General features: G+C 47.8%; 1 protein-coding gene and 1 pseudogene across 1 annotated transcript; one reads left to right on the forward strand and one right to left on the reverse strand.

The window, feature by feature from the left end:
• Positions 1 to 574: 574 nt before the first annotated feature.
• On the reverse strand, positions 575 to 11520 carry LOC136477820 (probable protein NAP1; annotated as a pseudogene).
• Positions 11521 to 19983: 8463 nt separating this feature from the next.
• Positions 19984 to 20505, forward strand: LOC136470425 (uncharacterized). The gene is made up of 2 exons (XM_066468277.1): positions 19984 to 20247; positions 20302 to 20505. The coding sequence occupies exons 1-2, from the start codon at positions 19984 to 19986 to the stop codon at positions 20503 to 20505; spliced, it is 468 nt and encodes a 155-aa protein (XP_066324374.1).
• Positions 20506 to 22902: the final 2397 nt, after the last annotated feature.

Consider the following 22902-nt stretch of genomic DNA (forward strand, 5'->3'; position numbering starts at 1 on the left):
GTCAAGTATTGCTCCTTAGTCAGGGGCAGGTGCACTGCCTGCGCTCTGGTGACTCTGTGTCCTCTGCGGGCATGGTAAATTCTTCTGCACAGGAGCTTTGTCTCGTAGAAGAGGTCCTGCACTCGGTGAACACAGACTCTGTTCACCACGTCATCCGCGTCCTCCCTACGTACTCCCTCCGCCAAGGTGTAGTAATCCTACAAGCAAATACAATCAGTAATATACAATTAATGTGATGTTATTATTAGCATAGTGCGATGAACACGTACCCACAGCTCTTTCATCACCCGGTCGGCCTTGCTGTTATAACACCTGCCAGCTCGATCAGTCTGATCGCTGGCGGCATGCCAGTGGGACCATTTCATGGCGGGCTGCACAACACCATCGATCCTCACCATCCCAGGGTAGTTTGCCCTGCACAGAAGACCCAGGATCCCGTTTACTCGGCGAGAGTGACTCCCTGGGATCACCATTTCCCAATCCCTGCACAAAGTTATTGAGATTGAATATTAGTTTCTGTTATAACTTAAAAACCTGTGAAGTAGTGTTAACATGCAAAAATTACTTACTTAGTTCCGGAGGGTCGAATCACTGGCCGTCTCTGTATGGGTAAGTCTGGGAGGCGCGACGACCCTCGCAGCCAAACCGTAGGCACCCCATTTTCCTCTGCCAGCAAGTCGGCATCCTCCTCGTGCTCAGCCCGCTCAGCCTCATCCTCCCTCCGTGCCTCCTCCACCGCCTCCGCTATCTCCTCCCTAGTCTCCTCCTCCTCCTCATCCTCCTCCGTGGCCGCTATGAACTCGTCGTCGTCGTCCTATGGAGGAGGTGTCGGCTCTCGATGCCCTCATCGTCGCCATCCTCCTCCTCCACCCTGGGCTCCTCCTCCACCCTGGGCTCCACCTCCCTGGGCACGCCCTCGTCGTCCTCCTCCTCCTCCCTGGGCATGCCCTCCACCCTCAGTCTGTGCACGCCCTCCTCCTCCACCCTAGCTAGACCCCTCGCCACCAGCCATAACCGACCTAATCTTTCTGATTCCACCGCCCACCATCAATCACCTGCAACAAAAGGAATAAACTATCAGTACGCATATACAAAAGTAAATGTATCATACATGTATAAAAGAGATGCAAAATAAGTAAATGTATCATACATGTATAAAAGAGATGCAAAATAAGTAAATGTATCATACATGTATAAAAGAGATGCAAAATAAGTAAATGTATCATACATGTATAAAATTGCCATAAGTACTACAGATCTTACATGTACTAGAAATAATCATCAAGATCATCGATAGGTGGGCCAAAAATCTCATCATCGCTATTGTCGACGTAATTATGATCGTCTCTCAAAGTCTCATCACTAGCGACACTGCCTGAATGGTGTTGCTCAAGTAATAACAAGTCCTTCGCGTTGTGAACCTCCTCTCCATCATCCCTGTCAACAATGACCGTATCATTGTCTACTTCCATTGCGAGATCTACATCTAAGACAATCTCAAAACTCCCTTCTAATCCTTCTTCTTGAAAGAACTCTCCGTCATATGTGTTTGCATCGATGTTATAATCATCATCGTTTGGGACGGGTACTTTACCATGCGGCGATACCTTGTACACAACATCATACGCCTTAAGACGGTCTTTGGTTTGGCACGGGTATGAGAGATAATAAACTTGCGTGGCCTGTTGGGCCACAATGTACACGTCGTCTCCTAGCAAGACGGATGACTTTAGAACTTCGACTAACCCAAGCTCAGGGGTCTTTATCACTTCTTTGGGATCAAACCAATGGCATTTGAATATGACAGGACGAAGAGGTACACAACCAGGAAACTTGAGTTTGTATATTTCTTCAATTATTCCATAGTAGTCCAACCCATCTGTGCCTGGCATGAAAACATCGGTATTTGTGGTTCTTCGATTTGGCCGACTCTGCTCGTGCCGAGTTGTATGAAAGCGATATCCATTGACATCGTACACAGAGAATGACTTGACCCTAAATTCAAATCCATTGGCAACTTGCCTCAACTCGGCACTCATAGACACGTTAGTTTTGGCCTGCTAGTTCAAGTAGGATGATTCGTTATATATTTGTCGAGTTGAGAGTTAAGTACAAACAACAAATGAAATTGAACAGTACCTCCTCCTTGAACCAACAAATAAAAGTGGGATTTCGTTCTCCCACGCCATGTCTTAGAAGGGTTTCAACTTCCGCTTCGGTGGGTTCCCTCCGTGATGGACGATGGTAGAGGAGAACAAATTTGTTGTAACGGCCGTTAACAAGAGGGTTGGATGGGTGCATGCGAAATATTGACAAGAAAAGAAACAAGTTTGTGTAAAACTTATGCAATGTACGGGCCAACCTCTTCAAGGTTCTGCAACACATACAGCTGGATAGAGCACCACTCTTCTAGGCTCAACATCTTCAAGGTAGGTTCACTTGCACTTCCGAGTTGCCCTCGGAAAAGGCTGAGGGTCGACTGATTGTCGGCAGCATTGTAACGAGGGAGTGGATTATGCACGTTAGGAAGGTTGTCGGCATAGTATCCATCGCTCAATTGGATAGCACCAACGGGCATGCACAGGGCCCCCCATTTTTGCCTCATATGGTAGGTGCAAGAGCAAATGTTGCATCGGATTGAAGAAGCCGGGGGGAAAGATCTTCTCCAACTTGCAGAGCAACACCGGGGCCATTCTTTCCATTTCTTCAATCTCGGTCCGAGATATCTCCTTAGCACATAGCTTGCGGAAGAACATGCTCAACTCTGCCATCACTCGCCAGATGTGATCAGGGAAATAGCCACGAACCATCACTGGAAGAAGGTGCTCAATCCATATGTGGTAATCATGACTCTTGAGCCTTGTGATTCGCATGGTACTTAAGTTCACACCCCTCCTCCAATTCGCTGCATACCCGTCAGGGAACATCAACGATTGGAACCATTGAAGAACTTCTTTCTTTTGGGCCCTCATTAGGACGAAGTCGGCCTTAGGCTTCTTCCATGACTTCCCGCGTAAGGGAGGCAACATGTTTAGCTTTGGTCTATCGCACAGCGTTGCTTGATCCAATCTAGCCTTGACATTGTCCTTTGACTTTTCCCAGTCCATGATTGTGTGAAGGACCGCCTCAGCGAAATTCTTTTCAGTGTGCATTACATCAATGTTATGTGGAAGGAGGTCCTTAAAGTAAGGAAGCTTCCACAAGCACGACTTGTGTGTCTAGGCATGCTCTTTTCCGTATCCCACGAAGCCCCCCTTTTCATTGTCGACCACAAGACCATCTAACATCTCAAGAACCTGGGCACCTGTCATCATTTCCGGTGCAGAGTCTTCCACTGTGACACCTTTTCGAAAGAAGTTCTTGTCTCTCCTGAATGGGTGGTCAAGAGGGAGGAAATGTCGATGTTTGTCAAACGAAGAAAACTTGCCCCCCTTCTCCAACCGAAAGAACTCCACAGCTGACTTGCATATCGGGCATGGCATCTTCGTGTGAACACACCAGCCACAAAATAACCCATAAGCCAGGAAGTCATGCATGGAATAATGGTACCAAATATGCATTCTGAAGTTTGTCTTTGTGAATCGGTCGTATGTCACTACCCCTTCGTCCCATGCACGGACCAAATCGTCTATCAAAGGCTCCATGTACACACTCATATTAGCCCCCGGGTGTCCTAGAATTATAAGTGACAAGAAAATATTTTGCCGTTGAAAGGCGACGCCAGGTGGGAGGTTGAGAGGGATGACGAATACGGGCCAACATGTGTATGGTGAAGAACCCATTCCATAAGGATTGAACCCATCAGTTGCCAGTGCAATGCGTACATTACGAGCCTCGTCAGCTTTGTCGGTATGCTTCCGATCGAAGCTTTTCCATGATTCACCATCAGACGGATGTATCATCTTGTCAGTGTATCGGCGTCCAGTTTTGTGCCACGTCATCTGTTTTGCGGATTCCTCGCTCATGAAAAGCCGTTGGATCCTCGGTATGAAAGGAAGGTACCTCAGGATCTTTGCGCCGACTTTTGTTTGCGTCTTCCGACCATCACCAGATTCTAACTCAATGTACCTAGATGCCTTACACTTCGGACAGTACTTATCGTCAGCATGTTCTCCCCTGAATAAGATGCATCCGTTCGGACAAGCATGTATCTGCTCGTATGACATCTTGAGTGCACGAAGGATTTTATTTGACTCATACGTGTTCTTTGGCAGAACATGATCATCCGGAAGTAGAGTGCCAACTACTGTCAACAGTTGATCGAAGGATTCTCTACTCCAGCTAAACTAGGACTTCACAGCCATTAGACGTGCAATGGCATCCAGTTTAGAAACATTGGTGCGCCCGTGAAGGGGTTGTTGTGCCGCATCCAACATGGCGTAAAATGCCTTTGCAGTTTGCTCTGGCTCCTGCTCTGCACTTCCTTCATCGAAAGCCATGTCATGGTCATTTAACATTTCTGCCACCCCGGCTTCAGAATCAAACTCCTCGATCCGTTGTCTCACGACCTCTTCTCTCGCACGATGGCGTTCACCATGCATGGTCCACCGGGTATAGTTCTCTACAAATCCATTGTTGACAAGATCTTTAGTCATCTCCTCATATGTTTTCATTGCCTTGTTCTTACACTTCCTACAGGGACACCAGGCATGTCGCCGTCTGTTTGCAAATGCCTTCGTCATGAAATCATTGGCCTTCTCAATCCATTCATTTGTGTATTGACCCCTCTTCTGATAGCCCATGTACATCCACTGACGGTCATCCATCCTAACATATAGACGATATTGCAGTTTAGAGCAATAGAGTATTAGTGCTAGAGAAAAACCATATGAGATGATAAAGAGACATTCATGTTCTTGGTCGATTCACATAGAAGATGTTTGCTAGATTGGATGATGAGATTTTACCTAAGGTTGAAAGGCCGCTATGTCACTTGTAGATGGAGGAATACATGGAACCAATTTTTTTGTAGCCACAAACATCACTAGCAAGATTTGTTCAAAAAGATTTGTACAGTATATATTATTTCTCTCCTTGCTTCACAACCATCAAGGCTATTGTGCAGGCATCACTATCAAAAAGATTTGTTCATATGGTCTCGTAGCCCATCATTTTTGTTCAAAAATATTTGTACAGTATATATTATTTCTCTCCTTGCTTCACAACCATCAAGGCTATTGTGTAGACATCACTATCAATAATCAAAATCACAGGCTAACTGTGGTCCTTCATGTATTTTTACATTATTACTTTGATATATCATTTTTTCAACAGTTCTGTTTTTGAATCTTGATATAGAGAGTTGCTATTAACATATAATTTTAGGGCCATGCCATTTTTTGAAAGGCATTCATCTTTTACCTTGTTAGAGGTTGATCCACACATTATGATAGGGGCAAATAGTGTTGTCAGCTGTTAGTTGTTACCCTTCAAAACACAATAAGGCAACGTACGGCCAGACACTTGGAAATACAAGCGTCACGGTATCTGTCTGGATCTAAGAAGCATAGTGTAATTGCACACATAACCTGCTTTGCAACATTGTACTCCAGATCAGCTTCCTTTTGCTTAGTTCGGCCAGATTTAGCCATTCTCTTTGATTCTAGAACTTTTGGAAGAACGTAAAGTTGATAATTTTCATGAAGTAAGATGTACTACACAAACAAATGAAAGACCAAATTAGAAAAGTGACACTAAAGAATTAATCATGCTACCACATTGTCTTTAATTTTACCTCATCTCTGAACAGAGGAAGTATTAAGTTCTCTTTCAGAACAACCTGAAAGTGACCAAGAAGAAACAAATCAAGGCTAAATCACAAATGACATGCCGGTTGCACAGAGGAATCTAGTTCGGTGAATCTTTACTGATACTATTACAGTTTCTTGTAACTGATTCATGAAAGATGCTTTCAACCAAATCCATCTAAAATTAGAAATAAATAAATGCTTTTAAAAAGCCGCCATAGCACCAAATCTAGACTTACCAGATACCAACATAAGACTTCTTACGATAAAATGGAGTGAGAAAACAAGATGTATGTGCCACTATGTTGGTGGATGTAAGTGTAAAGTGCTCATTAAAACCATTATATACACCATAATTATTAACTATTCAGGAAAAGAGAGTACGAAACTAACAAAAAAAGACATAGGGCATACCATGGCAACATCACCCTAAGTAGTTCATCAGGACAAACAAGATATCCTAGAAGAACCCACTCACGGTATGATGTGACATTAGCCAGGTCTTGGGCCCTCTGGAAGGAAACAGAATCACGTTAAATCTCTAAATTAGTAAATTATAATACATCTTTATCATGATATTGGCAGAATAATGAACAGACATTTAAGCTCTCATGATTTATCATCTCTAACAGTGAAAGTACTAACCATTGGATGGGCGGAATTTGTTAGGATGTCTGGATAACGTGGATGAAATGGACTGAGGAAACCTTCATTCCTTAACTTCTTTGTATCAGTTGAAAGAAAGATAATTGGGCCAACAGCTTCCAGGACCTGAGGAACAAAACATTACAGTCAAAGCACCAAAAAACAATTTAGATAGAAAATCTAAGTCAGATGCTGTAAAGGTACTAACAAAATGCATGTGCTTTTCAAAAGTGTTTAACTGCTGATCTATAGTGTATTTCAATTTATAAATTCATAGCACAAAGCATTGATCTTAATATCATACACCCTGTGAATAAATAAGTGTAGACAATCTCTGCTACAGAAGATGCTCAATGCCACATCAAATGCTCACAAAATCCATAGAACATACTCGAATCCCATCTTTTATATTATAAATATAACAGCAGAGATAGGGTATCGAATACAGAAGGAAAAAAGCTTGGCAATAAGAACGACAAGTAAAACAAATGGAAAGAAAACCACAAAACTAGTCAAGCAACAGAGTAAGAAAAATAATTGGCCCTCCAAATATACTCAATGCTAATGCAAGTTTGCAAAACTGACCCTAAGAAGCTTTTCTGCAGCCTATTTCATGATCATAGTACTGAATGATGGGAGGAAGTAGCCTAGCATGTAACACATTTAGGAGTTGAACACTCAAATAGCATATGAAGCTTAATTCCTAGTTATTACTACTGCAATGGAGAATGACATGAGTACCACCTCTCCAATTCTTGGGCTCACAAAATTAAGATCTTCATGCAACCCCTTGATAGGTGGATCATAAGAATCGACAAATTGAACCAATCTGTGTATAGATAAACAATAGTCAGTGAAGAAGAATCTATAGAGTAGACTGGACATAACAAAAAAAATGATAAGGTAACAATAAACCATTCATGACACAAAAAGAATATCACAGGGATGCGGTTAAATAGTCCCTCCGGTCAAATATACTTGATATTTGACTTTGCACGGTCTTCGATGCATACCTTTGACCACTAATTTCTTCTAGAGTATATCCTTAAAATCCTTCAGATTTATGAGATGCTGCAGGTATTTTTTTCAAGACGATTCTACACATATAATTTAAACGTTTTCAAACTAAACAATTAAAAGCTATTGATGTTTGTAGTTTTTTTCCTCAAAAACGCAGGAGAGCTGCGCATCATTATATTAAGATAATAAAATGGGATAAGAACCCTATTGATGTTTGTAGTTTATATAAGGTTTAGCTAAATCTTGTCCAAAATGGCATTTTTTTTATGGCTGGAGAGAGCAGTAAGTGCACAGGCTACAGTCTGTGGTACCACTCCAGATATAAACAATAATACATTGCAAACATGCAACAATGACGTTGTTTAAATTTAAAATTCTTATAAGAGCGATTAAGATATTTATATTTATATCTAGTGATGCTCAGGATGGTCATAGTGGTCATGTTGTTTGCTAGAGTGGGCGCTACTGTAAGCTCTCCCCCCCCCCCCCCCCCCCCCCTCTTGTGTGTCCTTTGTCCTTTGTTCTTTTTCTTGTTGTAGTTGGTAGGGGATTCTTCCTCTCCCATTGTACTGTTCCCTTCTTAATGAAATAACACACAGCTCTCAAAGGGGAAAAAAAAAAGATATTTATATTTATCAATAAAGTACATAAGTGCCAATACTTAAAAAGCAGCATACTCGGGCTTACGGACTGTTGACCTTCAATTTTTGAATTATGTTTTGCACTGCACGCATATTTGTATTTTCATTTTAGCAATAATCAAGAATAATGTTAACACACATGATTAACAAATAAAGAATGATATATATTTGTTTTCATGCAATTTTATAACACATCAGCAACTGGCATATAGAAATGACAAATTACGATGAACAATATAATCCTAGTGTTAAAAAAGGTTTTAAAAGGTGAAAGCAGCTTTTATTTTCCAAAGGTAATGCCCATACCGGTGATAAAACTCACAATCACGACCACCCTTTAGCATTACGTGTAAGTCTGTAAGATGTTGTAAACCTGGAGGATCATCTTTCTTGGCATCTGCAAACAGAAGTTCAGGTAGGACATTATTTTGGTAAAAGAGGAAATTACTATTTAGAGTAGTAATATATTTCAAATATAATGAAATTAAGAACATAGTTACCTTATCAGAGAAAAGATTCACTCGGACAAATGAACAGAACAGATCCATAAAAGCATGAAGAATTAAAGAGTTCTGGTGTGGCTGTGAAAAACAATGCAAACATAATCGATTACGCAGACAATAACAACAGGTTATTTCAATCAAGACCAAGAGATCTCTTACCAGCAATGTTATTACTGTGCTGCTCAAATCCAAAATAAGTCGCAAAGCTTGTTCACGAAATGCCAGCAAATCAAGAAGCAACTGATTGGATGAAATTTGGAAGGAAATCAGCAAAATGACGAGAAAGAAAAACATAGTCAATGGGAATGAAGGTAATTAACTAAACTAATAAGTCAGTAATTTCTAAATACACTTTTATGGCATAGAAAGACAACGGTTAGTTCAGGGCAGTGCATCACTCCAGCTACGGACCTACGGAACCAATTGTTGCCTTGTTGGCACATATTCTAACAAGCCTTTTGTAAATTGCAAGTACAGTTTTTTTTTCTGGTTCATATAGTAAGCTCGATACTCATGCAGAATTAGGGACAGCAAAGTTATGCTACCAAAACAAAAAGGCTGACCATGCTAGCATGTGCAGCCTTCACAGATACCATATCTGATGAAGCCAAGTTTGGAAATGTATCAGGTGAAATGACAAATGGAAAATGAGCCGGTGCAATAAGTCACACAGAATTTGAGCAGGTGAGGTTCTATGTCATATAAGTTGAACAAAGATGCTCGGCTACTGAGAGCAGATAGCAGAATATAGTAAAACTCGTAGATTAATTGATGCAATCCATTTTCCACAATTTGGAGAGACTTGGGTGATAACATACACATATTGTTTTGGATTGCAACACGTTTTTCATTAACAGAAAGAGGGGGGTTTGCCCTAAAGGTTCAGATTTCTTTATATGCTTGGCACATACCAGGATCCACTGCTCAAGATTGTGCATGTAACCTTCAGCATTCTCGTTTAAAGCATCAAGAGCAAACTTATCTACCTGCAAAGCAATAGAGTGATTGACTCACCAGTCACCGCCATATTAACTAAATGAACTCTAGGAAGGGAGCCAGAAGAGCTGTGAACAGCTGAAGAAAACCGAATCCTTACCCTTTCCAGCTGCAGCTTGTTTGGATGCTCAGGAAAAATTTTTGACAGCGTGATGCAAATTTTTGGGAAATTTGGAAAGACACCAGCTTTCCAAAATGCATCCGAGAATGTGTGCGTGTTTGGATCTGGATAGTCGAGGATGCTGTTTAGTCGGTACATTTTGGCCAGCAAGCCTTCCGCAACCTTTGGCAGCTGAACCACTGGCTCCATCTGAAGATGTTTGTGGCTACCAGCAGAAGAGCCTTGCGGCCCATCAACACCCATGTTCCTCCAGGTTGCCAATGCCAAAGGAATTGGTTCTTCAACACTTAGATACTCGGACCATCGGGACATACCGCCGTCCACATCTTTGCTTTTGAACGAAACATGGGCCATCTCTTCCTTAAGTAGATAACAGATGCCTCGTCTTCAACTGCATTGCAAGTACGGATGCATAAGTTGAGGAAAAGCATACACTGCCCACATACGACATGAGTTAAATTGGAACAAAATAGTCAACCTACACTACATCAGCCCACTTCATGCCCTGGTGAACAAAACAGGCAATGAATTCACATTTTAAACTTTCAGGCATGCCATCGGTTACCATCAAAATATGCTCACTAGTAACCTAGTGGATAAATGAAGCGGTTTAAAATTAAATTAAATAAAACATAATGGAAGAGGAACAGCGCTGTAGCGAGCTTGAAACAGCAAACACAACCTATGGCCACTATACATCCATGCATGTGTCAAAGTAAAGACCCTAATTTTAGCCGCGTCCACGCTACCCATGTTCAAAAACAAAAAACCCCGGCTGCCTTTCCCACTAGTGGGGTTGATGCTGTGATTGACTACTAAGCCCTTCCCGACACCCGGAGCAACCAACCATTGGAATGAAGTTCTGTCGTCTCCTTCCTCTTCCCCGTTGTCCGTTGGTACGGGTTCCAATTTGGCCGGATCTGAGGGAGAGAGTCAGAGAGAGGAGCCCTCGCTGTGCACCGTGTGGATCTGGGTCGCCGGTCAGTAGGCCGTCGGAACGGCGCCGCTCGGCCTCGGCTTGGACGCGGGCGTGGGGTCGCGCCTCCCCGCCAGCCAGCGCGGCTCGGCCGCTCGGCCACACGTCACCGTCGCCTGCGATTTTGGGACAAGAATGGCGCCCCCTTGAGCCCACTAGCGGCGAACGCACGCCAAGAAGCGCTGAACAAGCTGGTTTGAAAATGGGAATGCACGCAGGACGGCAGGAGCGCACTGCGCACCGGAGGAGGTCGGAATCGAAGGAAGGATAATTCGCAATTGATGAGCACAGATACTCAGGAAAGCAGATGAGCAAGTTGGAGCGCCTAAATCGACATGGAACCCGGCGGCATTTCACGACTGCAGGGATTGCTTGGGAACACGAACATCGGCACACCCCGGGCCGGGCGGAGAGCGAGGCGCAGCAGCAGCAGCAAGGAGACGAGCTCACCTGCGGGACGGTAGCGCGGATTCGGAGGTCCACCCCGGGGGCTCGCTCAGCGCGGGGATGTCGGCGCCATTGCGCGGGGAGGGAGCAACAGCGACGGCGGTGGCGAGGCGTCCCTCTCGGTAGGACCCCGCCTCGACGTGATGGCCATGGGAGGGAGGGAGTGGGAGGGGAGTAGGCGACGGAAGGCGACCGCGGACCAGACGAGGACGGATGCGGTGGTTCGGAGTGCCGGATTCGTCGTTACGCCTACGCGATTACGGCATCCCGGCCCCACTCTCGTGACGCTGCGGGGTGGGGCCAACTTCTTCCCGCGGCCGGGTGGGTCTCCTCCCTGCTGGCTGGCTGCTGCAGCGGAGCGGGAGTGCCCGCCCGCGACGGAGGCTTAGCTGAGAGTTCCTCGACCAACGGCGGCCCGGCCGTACGTCCAGCGTGCGTCGACGCGAGCACCAACGGAGCAGCAACCACGAGGAGGACCGCCAATTCTGGTCCCTCGACCCGAAGGCGGGGAGGGATCAGGATTAACCGAATCAGGTAGAAAGAGGGTGGTGATCGAGTGTAGTCGCTGTAATTTTTTAGTGCGGGTATGGGTATTCTATTTACAAAAAAAAAAACATCTTTATACGCGGGAGGGGTTTGGTACCGGTTCAGCGTAAAAAAAAAAGTGAATCTAGATCTGGGATTTACCCTAGAGCAACTCCACTGATAAACCTGGGATCCACCGTGGATCTACCAGGGAACCGCTTGGGTACAGAGCAGCTCCGGATCCATGCAGAGGTATTTTGGTTGGAATGGACTGAATTGCCTTTGGGATGGGTCCCACATGTCAGTGTTCGGAAAAAAAAGTTAGTCTTTTTCCTTCTGTAGGCTCGGGGTGGCGCAATGGATCTCAGCGGACGGTGGCTGTCGGGCCCCCATTTTGAGAGTCCAAGTGCATTTGTATTTGCGCCAGGATAAGCACAAATACGCACAAAATAACAGGAATGGCACACGGATTTAATATAAAACACCGAGCTTTATTGATACCGAAAATAAGGTCTTACGATAGTCAAGGTAGCTACTACAGCGAAAATTCCTGCGATGTTCTACTAGCTACTATAGAAAATAAGGATCAAGCACAAATACGCACAAAATAACAGGAATGGCATTACATAACTAGCGATGTTCTACTACCGTGATGCGGCAATTTATTACAATGGCGTGGTAGCTACTATAGCGGAAACTTCTGCGGAGCGGTACTTTATTCCACAGGCATGCTTGAGCGCAATCGAAACCCTATATCCTAGTAACTCTTTCCAGTAGATTCGTCGGTCTTCGCGTGGCTCCTAGTCCTCGTGGTTCGCCTCCTCGTCGATGTTGTAGTCTTCCTCGGGGTCGATATCTGTGAGTCAACAACGGGTGAGTACATAAAGTACTCAGCAAGCCCTAACCCGGGGGTGTGGTGGAGTGGATGGTGGAGGCTTTTTGTGGAGGCGGATTATAATGATGGAGGTGGTAAAAGGGGTGGTAATATGGTGTGAACAAATGGGGTTTGGGCCCTGGGAGAGTATTACTCTTCTCGCCAGTTCCCAGGTTTTTATTTAGAATTAATTAATTAATTAGGTTAATACAGTTTCATTACACATAAAACAAATCTAATCATAAGAGACCTCATCCCAACGATTGCCCATTCCAAGGACATGGCTATTCGAATAGATTTAATACGCTCTGCAGAGGGTGTACATTTTTCCCCACGTGATAGGCGTAATTCCTAACCATGATCAGTGGTAGGAATATGCCTAATGAGATCCCGTACCCGAAAGACTCGACCTTAGATTTCCATATGATTGTACCACGACTTCTCAGGGGTCGGAAACACACAACGACTTGGATGATCACACAGCATCCAATATATATAAAGGTGCTCGCACACGGCACAACGATAATTTTACATGGAAGACCACATAGCATCCATGCCGACCAGACCACAGAAGATCACTCAGCATCCATGTCGTCTCCTAATAGTCCGTTGCCACACCGGCCTCCTAGTAGAATTTATACTTCTATTTAACGTGGTGTGAGATCAAGTCTACCCGTATAGACATGTGGCTATATAAAATATCAGGCTAGGCAAGATGGCCTATGAACCGGTCCTTATGTGACCGATGCGAGTATCTCCCGATCGGAACCCGCGCTAGGCGATCCTACCAGGGTAGTTTATACCACATAAACTACCCCTCACTCGCCCCCTATCTAAACAGTTTAAGTTTACAAATTTCTCATTTTCACAGTTTGGTTCTTAAGCTCATCCATATATTAAAGGTCCATAGAATATCATAACGGTTTATATCATATCACACATGCTCATATTATAAATATATCACAAGAGCTCATATCACATCACAGTGTGTCGGGTTCATAAACCCGGGGTCCCCAATGGACCCGCTTTCCTACAACACTCGGCCTAGCAGGCGGCATAGCAACAGCACGCGCCTAGGCCGGCCCAGATACGCGACGACAGGGCGAGACCATGATTCGGCCTCCGACCGACGCCTCCGGCCAGAAGGCCTGGTCGGCACCCCGACCAGAAGGCATGACCAGGGCGGGACCACAGTCCGACTCCAACCGGATTCCTCTGACCGAGGATATGCCAAGCTTACTCACATCGCTCTTTCCCAACTGATACGGTCGGGGCCGACCGGGGGCGTCCGCTCGGTGTGGGCCCGGGGAGCAGGTGGAGCAGATAAGGGAAGGCGTTCAGGTCAACCGCAATATTGAGGACTGTACCCTGCCACACCCTGCGCACGTGCAGAGCGGTGTTGTCGAGCCATGTCAGGTGGACACTGTGTTGCCTACCTGACGCGACAAAGCATAAACAGTATGGTGGATGATGGCGGCGTAAACAATATGGTGGGCGATGGCGGCATAAACAGTATGGGGGTGATGGCCATGCCGTACCCGACGGCGTGGGCGACGAAAAGACTAAGCAGCACCTGTACACCTTTTTCCCTTTTCGTCTTTGACTTGTAAGGTTATCCCCTTCAACTACAAAAGGGGATGCGCTCTCTCCTTAAAAAAATGACATACTCGAACAACTTAGCTTAGTTCAACACACACGGACAATAGCTGAGACACACAGGCTCAGACACACACACGCAGAGACGCACGCACGTAGCTCTACCTCTCTAACACTTAGCGCTCATTTGAGTTCCCGTCGCTCTTCTCCACTCGAACCAGAGTCTGATCGGGTCTTGAACACCCCCCCTTCTCATTCTTTACTCATTTGTACCCCCACAGCAAACTTCGAGCACCTGGGCTCAGGAATAAAGTCGCCGACCGACCCCAAACTGGACGTAGGGCCCATTGCCCGAACTAGTATAAATCATGTGTCGTTGTGTGCTAGGACACATCCGATCTAACACACAGCAAAACTATAAATATTTACTTGTCGACCACATTTTGCACCGACAGTTGGCGCCGTCTGTGGGGAGGACGCCGTGCGTTCACGCTTTTGGTCATCGGATGGCCCACCTTTCTGCCATCTTCGGCATGACGAGCTCGAGCGACACGATTCGCTTTGGCTCGCTGGAGTTTCCCACACCCCCGCTCGTTGGAATGTGGGTTCCTCCCGTCTTCGCGCCGTTCCAGACCTTCTGCTTCGGGAGTCTGGACTTCGTCGCCGACTAGATCGGCGTACTCTGCCTCCATGAGGAGGCACTCGTACCAACGTCCCTAGGAGGAGGAGCGCCCTCCATGGGCCTCGGGCCACTCGGTGCCCTCGACGTCAAGACACTCGCGCTCCGCCTCGAGTCCGCGTCGGACTCAAACCCCACAGTGAGTGATGTAGATATTGTTCTTTACTCGCTATTTAACACCTTCTACCAGCTCTCCGAAGGGACCCTGTTGTCCCCACCATGATCGCCATGCGACCGGTTCCCCTACGGCCTCGCGTCCCCCATGGATGCGTGCACACGGGGGCTAGAGAACCCTTACGCCGCCCCCTCTCATGTCTGAGTTTGTGGGGATGGTGGGCTATGCCCCCGCCTCCTTCCACGACCTTGTCGATGAAGAGGTCAAAAGCGATGGCTCTGGCATCAGCGACATCATGGCACCTGGCAACCCTTTGTCCCCAGAGTGCGCCATGGCAGATGCCTTGGGACAGCTACAGGAGGTGGTGGAGTCTCTACAGACTCACACCCCTCTAGACCCTCGTGCGCAGGCCCTGGCGCATGCATAGGAGCACGACGAAGAGTTATGACAGCGGCAGCAGAACTGGCTGCCACCTACACCGGCGCGCCCGGCGCAGCACGCCGAGCCACACGCGTGTAACCCGGCCCGCCGAGGAGTATGAGGAGATGCACCACAGGCGTGGCGGCCGACTGAATGACTGAAGCCCCAGCCTAGATGGCCCGGGGCCATGGGCCTTTGGTCGTCGCATCCAGAAGGCGTCGTTCCCACATCGCTTCCGACCACCCACCAACATCGCCAAGTACATTGGGGAGACGAACCCCGGTGTGTGGCTCGAAGACTTCTAGCTCGCTTGCCGAGTCGATAGAGTTGATGATGACTACTTCATCATCCAGTACCTCCCCATCTGCGTAGGGGGGTATGTTTGGGCATGGCTCGAATTTCTTTCTCCCAACAACATTCGCGACTGGGCAGACCTCAAGAAGGTCTTCATAGGCAACTTCCAGGGGACATACATCCATCCTGGGAATTCCTAAGACCCCAAGAGTTGCAAGCAAGAGCCTAACGAGTCCCTGTAGGATTACATTCGTAGGTTCTCAAAGCAATGCAACTCCCTTCCTGATATCGTCAACATGGACATCGTCGGCGCATTCCTCTCTGGGACAACCTGTAAGTCCTTGGTCCATAAGCTTGGCTATGTGAAGCCCTGTACCACTCGTGGCCTGCTCGACATTGCCATGAACCATGCCTCTGGCAAGGAGGTGGTTGGGGCGGTCTTCAACGATGGTCGGGACAAGGGCAAGGGCAAGCACGAGGACCAAGACAAAGGCCCCTCCACACAATAGGGCAAGAAGAACAAGAAGGATCAGCATCGATCGCCCAACCCAGCCTTGGTCGCCGTGGCCAAGCGCCCGAGCAAGCAGCCCCAACAGGGCCAGTCCGACCACTCCGACAAGCTCATGGAGAGCCCGTGCACCAACCATGCCTACCCTATCAAGCGCCTCTACAAAGACTACGAGCTCCTTAAGCGCATCCTGCGGCAAGCCGCCAAGCCTAAGGAAGGGAAAGACAAGGAGGATGCGGCCAAGAAGGGAGGTGCGGTGGGCAAGGATGGAGATGGTTTCTCCAACCCAGGGGAATGCCTCATGATCTATGGGGGACCCGACGCCAACCACTACAAGCTCCAGCACAAGGTACGCTACCATGAGGCATGTGGCGCTGAGTCGGCCATCCCCTCTTTCCTTTGCTGGTCGGACTCCCCGATCACATTTGATCGGAGAGACCATCCTCCCCACGTCGCTCGACTAGGTCGCTACCCGCTCGTCGTAGACCCCATCGTCCGCAAGAAGCGCCTCACTAAGGTGCTGATGGACAGGGGCAGCGGTCTCAATATTCTATACGTCGACACCCTTGATGCCATGCATATCCCTTGGTCGGAGCTCCACCCCATGAACTCTCCCTTCCACAACATGATCCCGGGGGTGCAAACAAACCCACTCGGGCAAATCGACTTGCCCATCACATTTGGCGACTGCGCCAACTTCTGCAAGGAGGTCCTGAGCTTCGAGGGGTGGACTTTCCAGGGTCCTACCACGCTATCCTAGGGCGGCCATGCTATGCCAAGTTCATGGCGATCCCTAGCTATACCTACCTCAAGCTAAAGATGCCAAGACCAAACGGCGTCATCACCGTGAGTAGCACCTTCTCGCACACCTACACGTGCGATCGCGAGCACTACAAGCTCGCCACTGCCATCGTCAACTCCGCCGAGCTCCCGAAGCTTGGGGATGCGGCGGCTCCAACAGTCCCCGACTGCAACGAGCCTACCTCCTTGAGCGCCTTTCGTCCAATCGAGGAGACCAAGGTAGTGGAGGTTGACCCCAATGACCCAACCAAGACGGTGCGGGTCGAGACCAAGCTCCTGGCCAAATAGGAAAGTGAGCTCGTTGACTTCCTGCGCGCGAATCGGGATGTCTTTGCATGGAAACCTTCTAACATGTTGGGCATACCAAGGGAGGTCACCGAGCATGCACTATGCATCGCCCTGGGCTCAAAGCCTATCAAGCAATGCCTGCGCCGCTTGGACGACGAAAGGCGCAGGTGAAAGGTCCTTTATGGCTAGAGAGGGGGTGAATAGCCTAATTAAAAATCTATAAAACACTTAGAACAACTTAATTAGTCAATTATGAAGCAAAGTTTTTTGCACTAGCTCTACTAAGTGTTGCAAGCCACCTATGTCTAGTATATTAATCTCTATGGCACACAATGCTATGTCTAGGTTGCTACTCTCTAAACAAGTGAGCAAGTAAGAGCTAATTACTTCTATCTAGAGAGCCACTACTAGGAACTATAACTATCACTACACAAGAGTATATGAAAGAAATGCAAGTGATAGAGGTAGTTACCAATGCCGACAAGAGACAATCAATCACAATATTAATACCAAATGAACCAAGGAGACAAATGACACAATGATTTTCTCCCGAGGTTCACGTGCTTGCCGGCACGCTAGTCCCTGTTGTGTTAACCACACACTTGGTGGTTCGGTGGCTAATAGGTGTTTCACAAACCTAGCCCAACAAATGGGCGTCGCAAGAACCGGGCCATAAGTGAAGGTAACTCAATGACACGAGCAATGTATTAGAGCTACCTTATGACTTCTTCGTCGGGGAAGGTGCAATACCCCTCACAAATCATCGGGAGATGGCCACAAACAACCACCGACTCATGCCAATCTTCCTCTACCGCTTCAAGCCATCTAGGTGGTGGCAACCACCAAGAGTAACAAGAAAACCGCAGCAAAACAATCCCCAAGTGCCACTAGATGCAACAACACAAGCAAATGCACTTGGAATCACTCAATCTCACTTTGATTTGCACTATCAAGCAAGGAGATGAGTGGGAGGGAGTATTCTTAGCTCAATGGGATGTTAGCAATGTCAAAAGGTCAAGAGAGATCATCCTAAGCCGACCAAGTTATATTTATAGACCCCCTCCAAACAACATACCCGTTGGCCAATTCATTGGGCTGACTGCGTATGCACCGGACACGCTGCAGGGGGCACCCGACGCGTTCGGTGCCTGTGCGTCCGGTGTATCACCCATTGACATGTGTCCTAGCCATTCGAATTTTACCATTGGCATGCAATGGCTACTCACACGCGCTCGCTGTGCAACCACTGGACACGTCTGGTCCATTGACCAGACTCGGCATCCACAGCGTCCGGTGAGAACTCAGAGAGGTTCAAAACACGTTTTTAGCATCGGATGCGTTTCGTGCACCTGACCGGACGCGCCCAACGTCTAGTGCTGCTGCGCTATGCGGCTGGCCGAGTAGAGTTGCGTCCGGTCGCTGCTGAGGAGCAACGTTCGGTCGATGTTGTTGTGCTGCCCCGTTGCTAGGGTTTGGCACCGGACGTGTCTAGTGCCACGGGCCAGCGTCCGATCGCTTGACTGAGGCTAGGGTTAGCCACCAGACGCATCTGGTCCCACGGGGAACCACGTCTAGTGCAGCGTCCGGTGCTACTTAGTGAGCACCTTTTCACCATTTCTTCAACCCCTTTGCAAATGTGCCAACTCCACAAGTGTTCCACCATATGTGTGAGTGAGTTAGCATTTTCACAATCATTTTCCAAGAGTGTTAAGTTAGCACACTAGGTCCTAATGCAAATGCATGTATGAATTCACCTAGTGGCACTTGATAACCGCTTTAATCGAGATTCTCCCCTCTTAATAGTATGGCTATCTATCCTAAATATGATCACACTCTCTATAGTGTCTTGATCACTAAACCAAAAATGGCTCCTATGGTTATACCTTTGCCTTGAGCCCATTTTTGTTTTTCTCTTTCTTCTTTTCCAAATGTGAAGCTCTTGATCACTATCTTGTGGTAATCACCATCTCCATGATCACCATCTAGCTTCATCACTTGGATTGGACCATCCTAACTTATCTACACACTTAAGTATAGGATTAGTCTAATAGGTTTCATCAATTAACCAAAACCAAACTAGGGCTTTCAGCAGTGCCATAGGCGAGGAGATCGCCAAACTCCTAGCAACCTGCTTCATCAAAGAGGTATACCACTCCGACTGGCTTGCTAATCCTGTTCTTGTAAAAAAGAAGAATGGGAAATGGAGAATGTGTGTTGACTATACTGGCCTCAACAAGGCATGCCCAAAGGATCATTTTCCTTTGCCACACATAGATTAGATAGTCGACTCCACCCTAGGATGCGAGATCCTCTCCTTTCTGGATGCCTACTCGGGCTACCACCAGATCGCGATGAAAGAGTCCGACCAAGCCGCGACCTCATTCATCACCCCGTATGGTGCGTACTGTTACGTAACCATGTCGTTCGGTCTGAAGAACACGTGCGCCACCTGATCAAGTCGAGCAGCCAAAACCGACTATCGCCGTCTATGTAGATGACGTAGTGGTGAAAACTGCTCAAGCAAGCGACCAGATCGTGAACTTAGCCACCACATTCGAGAATCTCTGAAGGTTCAGCATCAAATTGAATCCCAAAAAGTGTGTTTTCGGGGTTCCAAAGGGGAATTTGCTTGGATACATTATGTTCGAACGCGGCATCGAAGCCAACCCCGAAAAAATTGTGGCCATTGCCAACATGGGCCCCATACGCAACGTCAAGAGCATGCAGAGGCTCACTAGGTGCTTGGCCGCCCTGAGCTGGTTCATCTCCCGACTAGGCGAATCGGGGATGCCTCTCTACAAACTTCTCAAGAAGACTAACATGTTCGTCTGGACAGAGGAGGCACAACAGGCTTTGGAAAGCCTCAAAGCATCGCTGACGTTGGCCCCAATCCTCGTCGCTCTTGAACTAGGAGAACCTCTCCTCCTCTACATCGTGGCAAGCAAACACATGGTCAGTGCCGCCCTCGTCATCAAGAGGGAGGAGCCGGGACACACGCTAAAGGTCCAGCGACCGGTGTACTTCGTTAGTGAGGTACTCACCAATGCCAAGGTTTGTTACCCCTAGATCTAGAAGCTTCTGTATGCCATGCTGATGGTGGCCCAGAAGCTCCTGCACTACATCACCAACCACGAGGTCACAATCGTCACTTCGTACCCATTAGGGGAGATCATCCGCAACCGCGACACCGCTGGCCGAATCTCCAAGTGGGCACTCGAGCTCATGGGCCACGACATCAGGTATATCCCCCACACCATGATTAAGTCTCAGGCCCTTGCTGACTTCATCGCTGAATGGACGGAAGTCTAGATCCTGACCCCGGATGTCACCCATGAGTACTGGATGATGTACTTCGAGGGTCGGTCATGGTGCCTGGTTCGGGGGCTAGAGTGGTCCTAATTTCCTCGGATGGGACCAGGCTCTGCTACGCAATCCGTCTCCATTTTTTGGCTTCAAATAACGTCATGGAGTACGAAGCCCTCATCAATGGGCTGCGCATCGCCATCTATGGGGGTATTAACCCCTATACCCTTACAGCTAATCTTGGGCCAGCCCGGATCAGGGGGTCCGGTCCACTAAAAGACGATGTGTGGCCCGGCCAACCTATCTAGAGTCCCGCGCAAGGAGTCAAGACAGATTTGGAGATCAAGCAAGATCCTGGTCGGTTAGAATAGGAATCCTTATCTGGCCACCTATGGCAATTGTAACTGGCTAGGATTAGTTTCTAGATCTGTAATCCTGTCCCCCAGACTATATAAGGCGGGCAGGGGACCCCTCTAAAAACATCTCTCATTGACATACAACAATACAATCAGACGCAGGATGTAGGTATTATGCCTTTGCGGTGGCCGAACCTAGATAAAACCTCATGTCTATCTTGCGTCACCGTCTTGTTTGTGGCTTGCGCATCTGTCTACCGATAATCTACTACCTTGGACATACCCCTAGGTAGACTGCTGACCATATTTCGTCGACAGTGGCGCGCTAGGTAGGGGGTGTGCGTACTGCTCTCCAAGCAAACAAGATGGTCATCATCTCCGGCTCTGTGGCTACACCGAACGACCTCATGTTCACCGTCGGCCAGATCACCTAGACCACTGGCTCCGACGACTTCATCGCCATGATCACGGAGGAGACAGATTCAATCCGCGCCGACCACTGCTTCACCTCCATCGGCTATGGCTCCGACCACGATGGATCTGGCTCCGACCACAGTGGATCTGCCTCCGACCACGGTGGATTTGGCTCTGACCATGTCCGCATCACCGCCAGCCATGCCGATAACCCATCATCCGCTCCCTCGCTACAAAGGGAAGCAGATCGACAGCATCGACCTGCTCGACTCCATCGATCGGGTTGGCACCAAACTTGCTAAAACCCTAGCTCTGGTAAGTTCAATTCAAAGTTAACCTAATGAGCAGGTAACCATAACCCACAATGGATCTACCTGACCAGCTTGGGCTAGTCGTCCTACACGACTCGGTACAGATCTCGTGGTCACATCTACTCCTGAGGGGTGCTCCGCTCATCACCGGCCAGCCTCCGCAACGGGTCTCCGGCTCTCTGAGTATGAAGCCTCAATGGAGAACTACCAGGTCCAGCCCTACGGCCTACAAAACATTGCCTCCAACTATGCATACAATATACAACACTGCTTGGATCTGTATTTTATACATCGACCTCAGCCAAAACCACGCAACTTCGTCAACATGGTCCGGATTAAGGATTATCAAGAAGGATCGGTCCACACAGTTCAAGAGGGTGGCTCAAGCTTTTCATCCGGCATCGCATCTAATGCCTCCGTTCGCACTGAGCTCCAGCATCACGATGATGAAGGCATTGAATATGATCTGGATATCCTAGACCACACCTCGGGATACCCGTGATTCCCGTCCTTCCCACCAAGGCGAGGAGATTTGATCAATGTTGTCAGTAATGACGAACCACTAGCAGTAGGTGAGACAGAACAAGAAAGGCTGGCACGCGAAGCATGCAATATTGATTGGTTTAATCGCCGACAAATCGAAGCCAAGGCAGAAGAGGAGGCCCGACGCAGAAGGGTCCAGCCACGCGATCTTAACAATGCCTTTGACAGGGTGGGGGACAAGCAGGTCTTCAGGACTCCAAGTGCCAACGTAGCCGTTGCTATGGCAACAATGCAATGACTACCCAATACCCCAGAAACTCAGGTAGTTCGTGATGATATACAAGCTTACCTGACGGCTGCTATGGCCTAGACCGCAAAAATTGTAAATCAAGCCCGGGCTCCATCTGTATCAGTCGAATCAAGCCATAGCCGCCAGTACTCGAGTCGCTCATAGCCACCCAACCAACATGGCTCACGCAACAATGACCCATCAGATAACCGTCAAGGCGAAAACGGTGGCCATGATGGTGGTCAGGATGACAACCGCCGTCAGGATGACAACCATTGCGACTTCTGGGATGACAACCGCCGAGACAACCGTGATAATCGTCATGATAACCACGGTCGCAGGGTTAATCAGTGTGGCAACTAAGATCGCCATGATGGCAATAATGATCTCTGTCATTACCTCAGAGAACGTGATCTGCGCGATCGCATCAACCAAAGAGCCAACGATCGTGCATCCCACGAAAGCTATTGCCGTATGGAATATGATACTGCCCACGACCCTCTGGGTTTGAAGCAGTTTACTCCGCATCTTCGCCAAGTCATATGGCCCA

The sequence above is a fragment of the Miscanthus floridulus genome, chromosome 8 (genome assembly GCF_019320115.1).
Source record: "Miscanthus floridulus cultivar M001 chromosome 8, ASM1932011v1, whole genome shotgun sequence".
Lineage (NCBI taxonomy): Eukaryota > Viridiplantae > Streptophyta > Magnoliopsida > Poales > Poaceae > Miscanthus > Miscanthus floridulus.

Bases quoted from the DNA above. Each gene is read 5' to 3' on its own strand.
- LOC136470425 (XM_066468277.1), top strand. From the start codon at position 19,984: ATGCCTCTCTACAAACTTCTCAAGAAGACTAACATGTTCGTCTGGACA. The intron at 20,248-20,301 runs GTTTGTTACCCC...ATGGTGGCCCAG, and splicing joins AGGTACTCACCAATGCCAAG to AAGCTCCTGCACTACATCAC.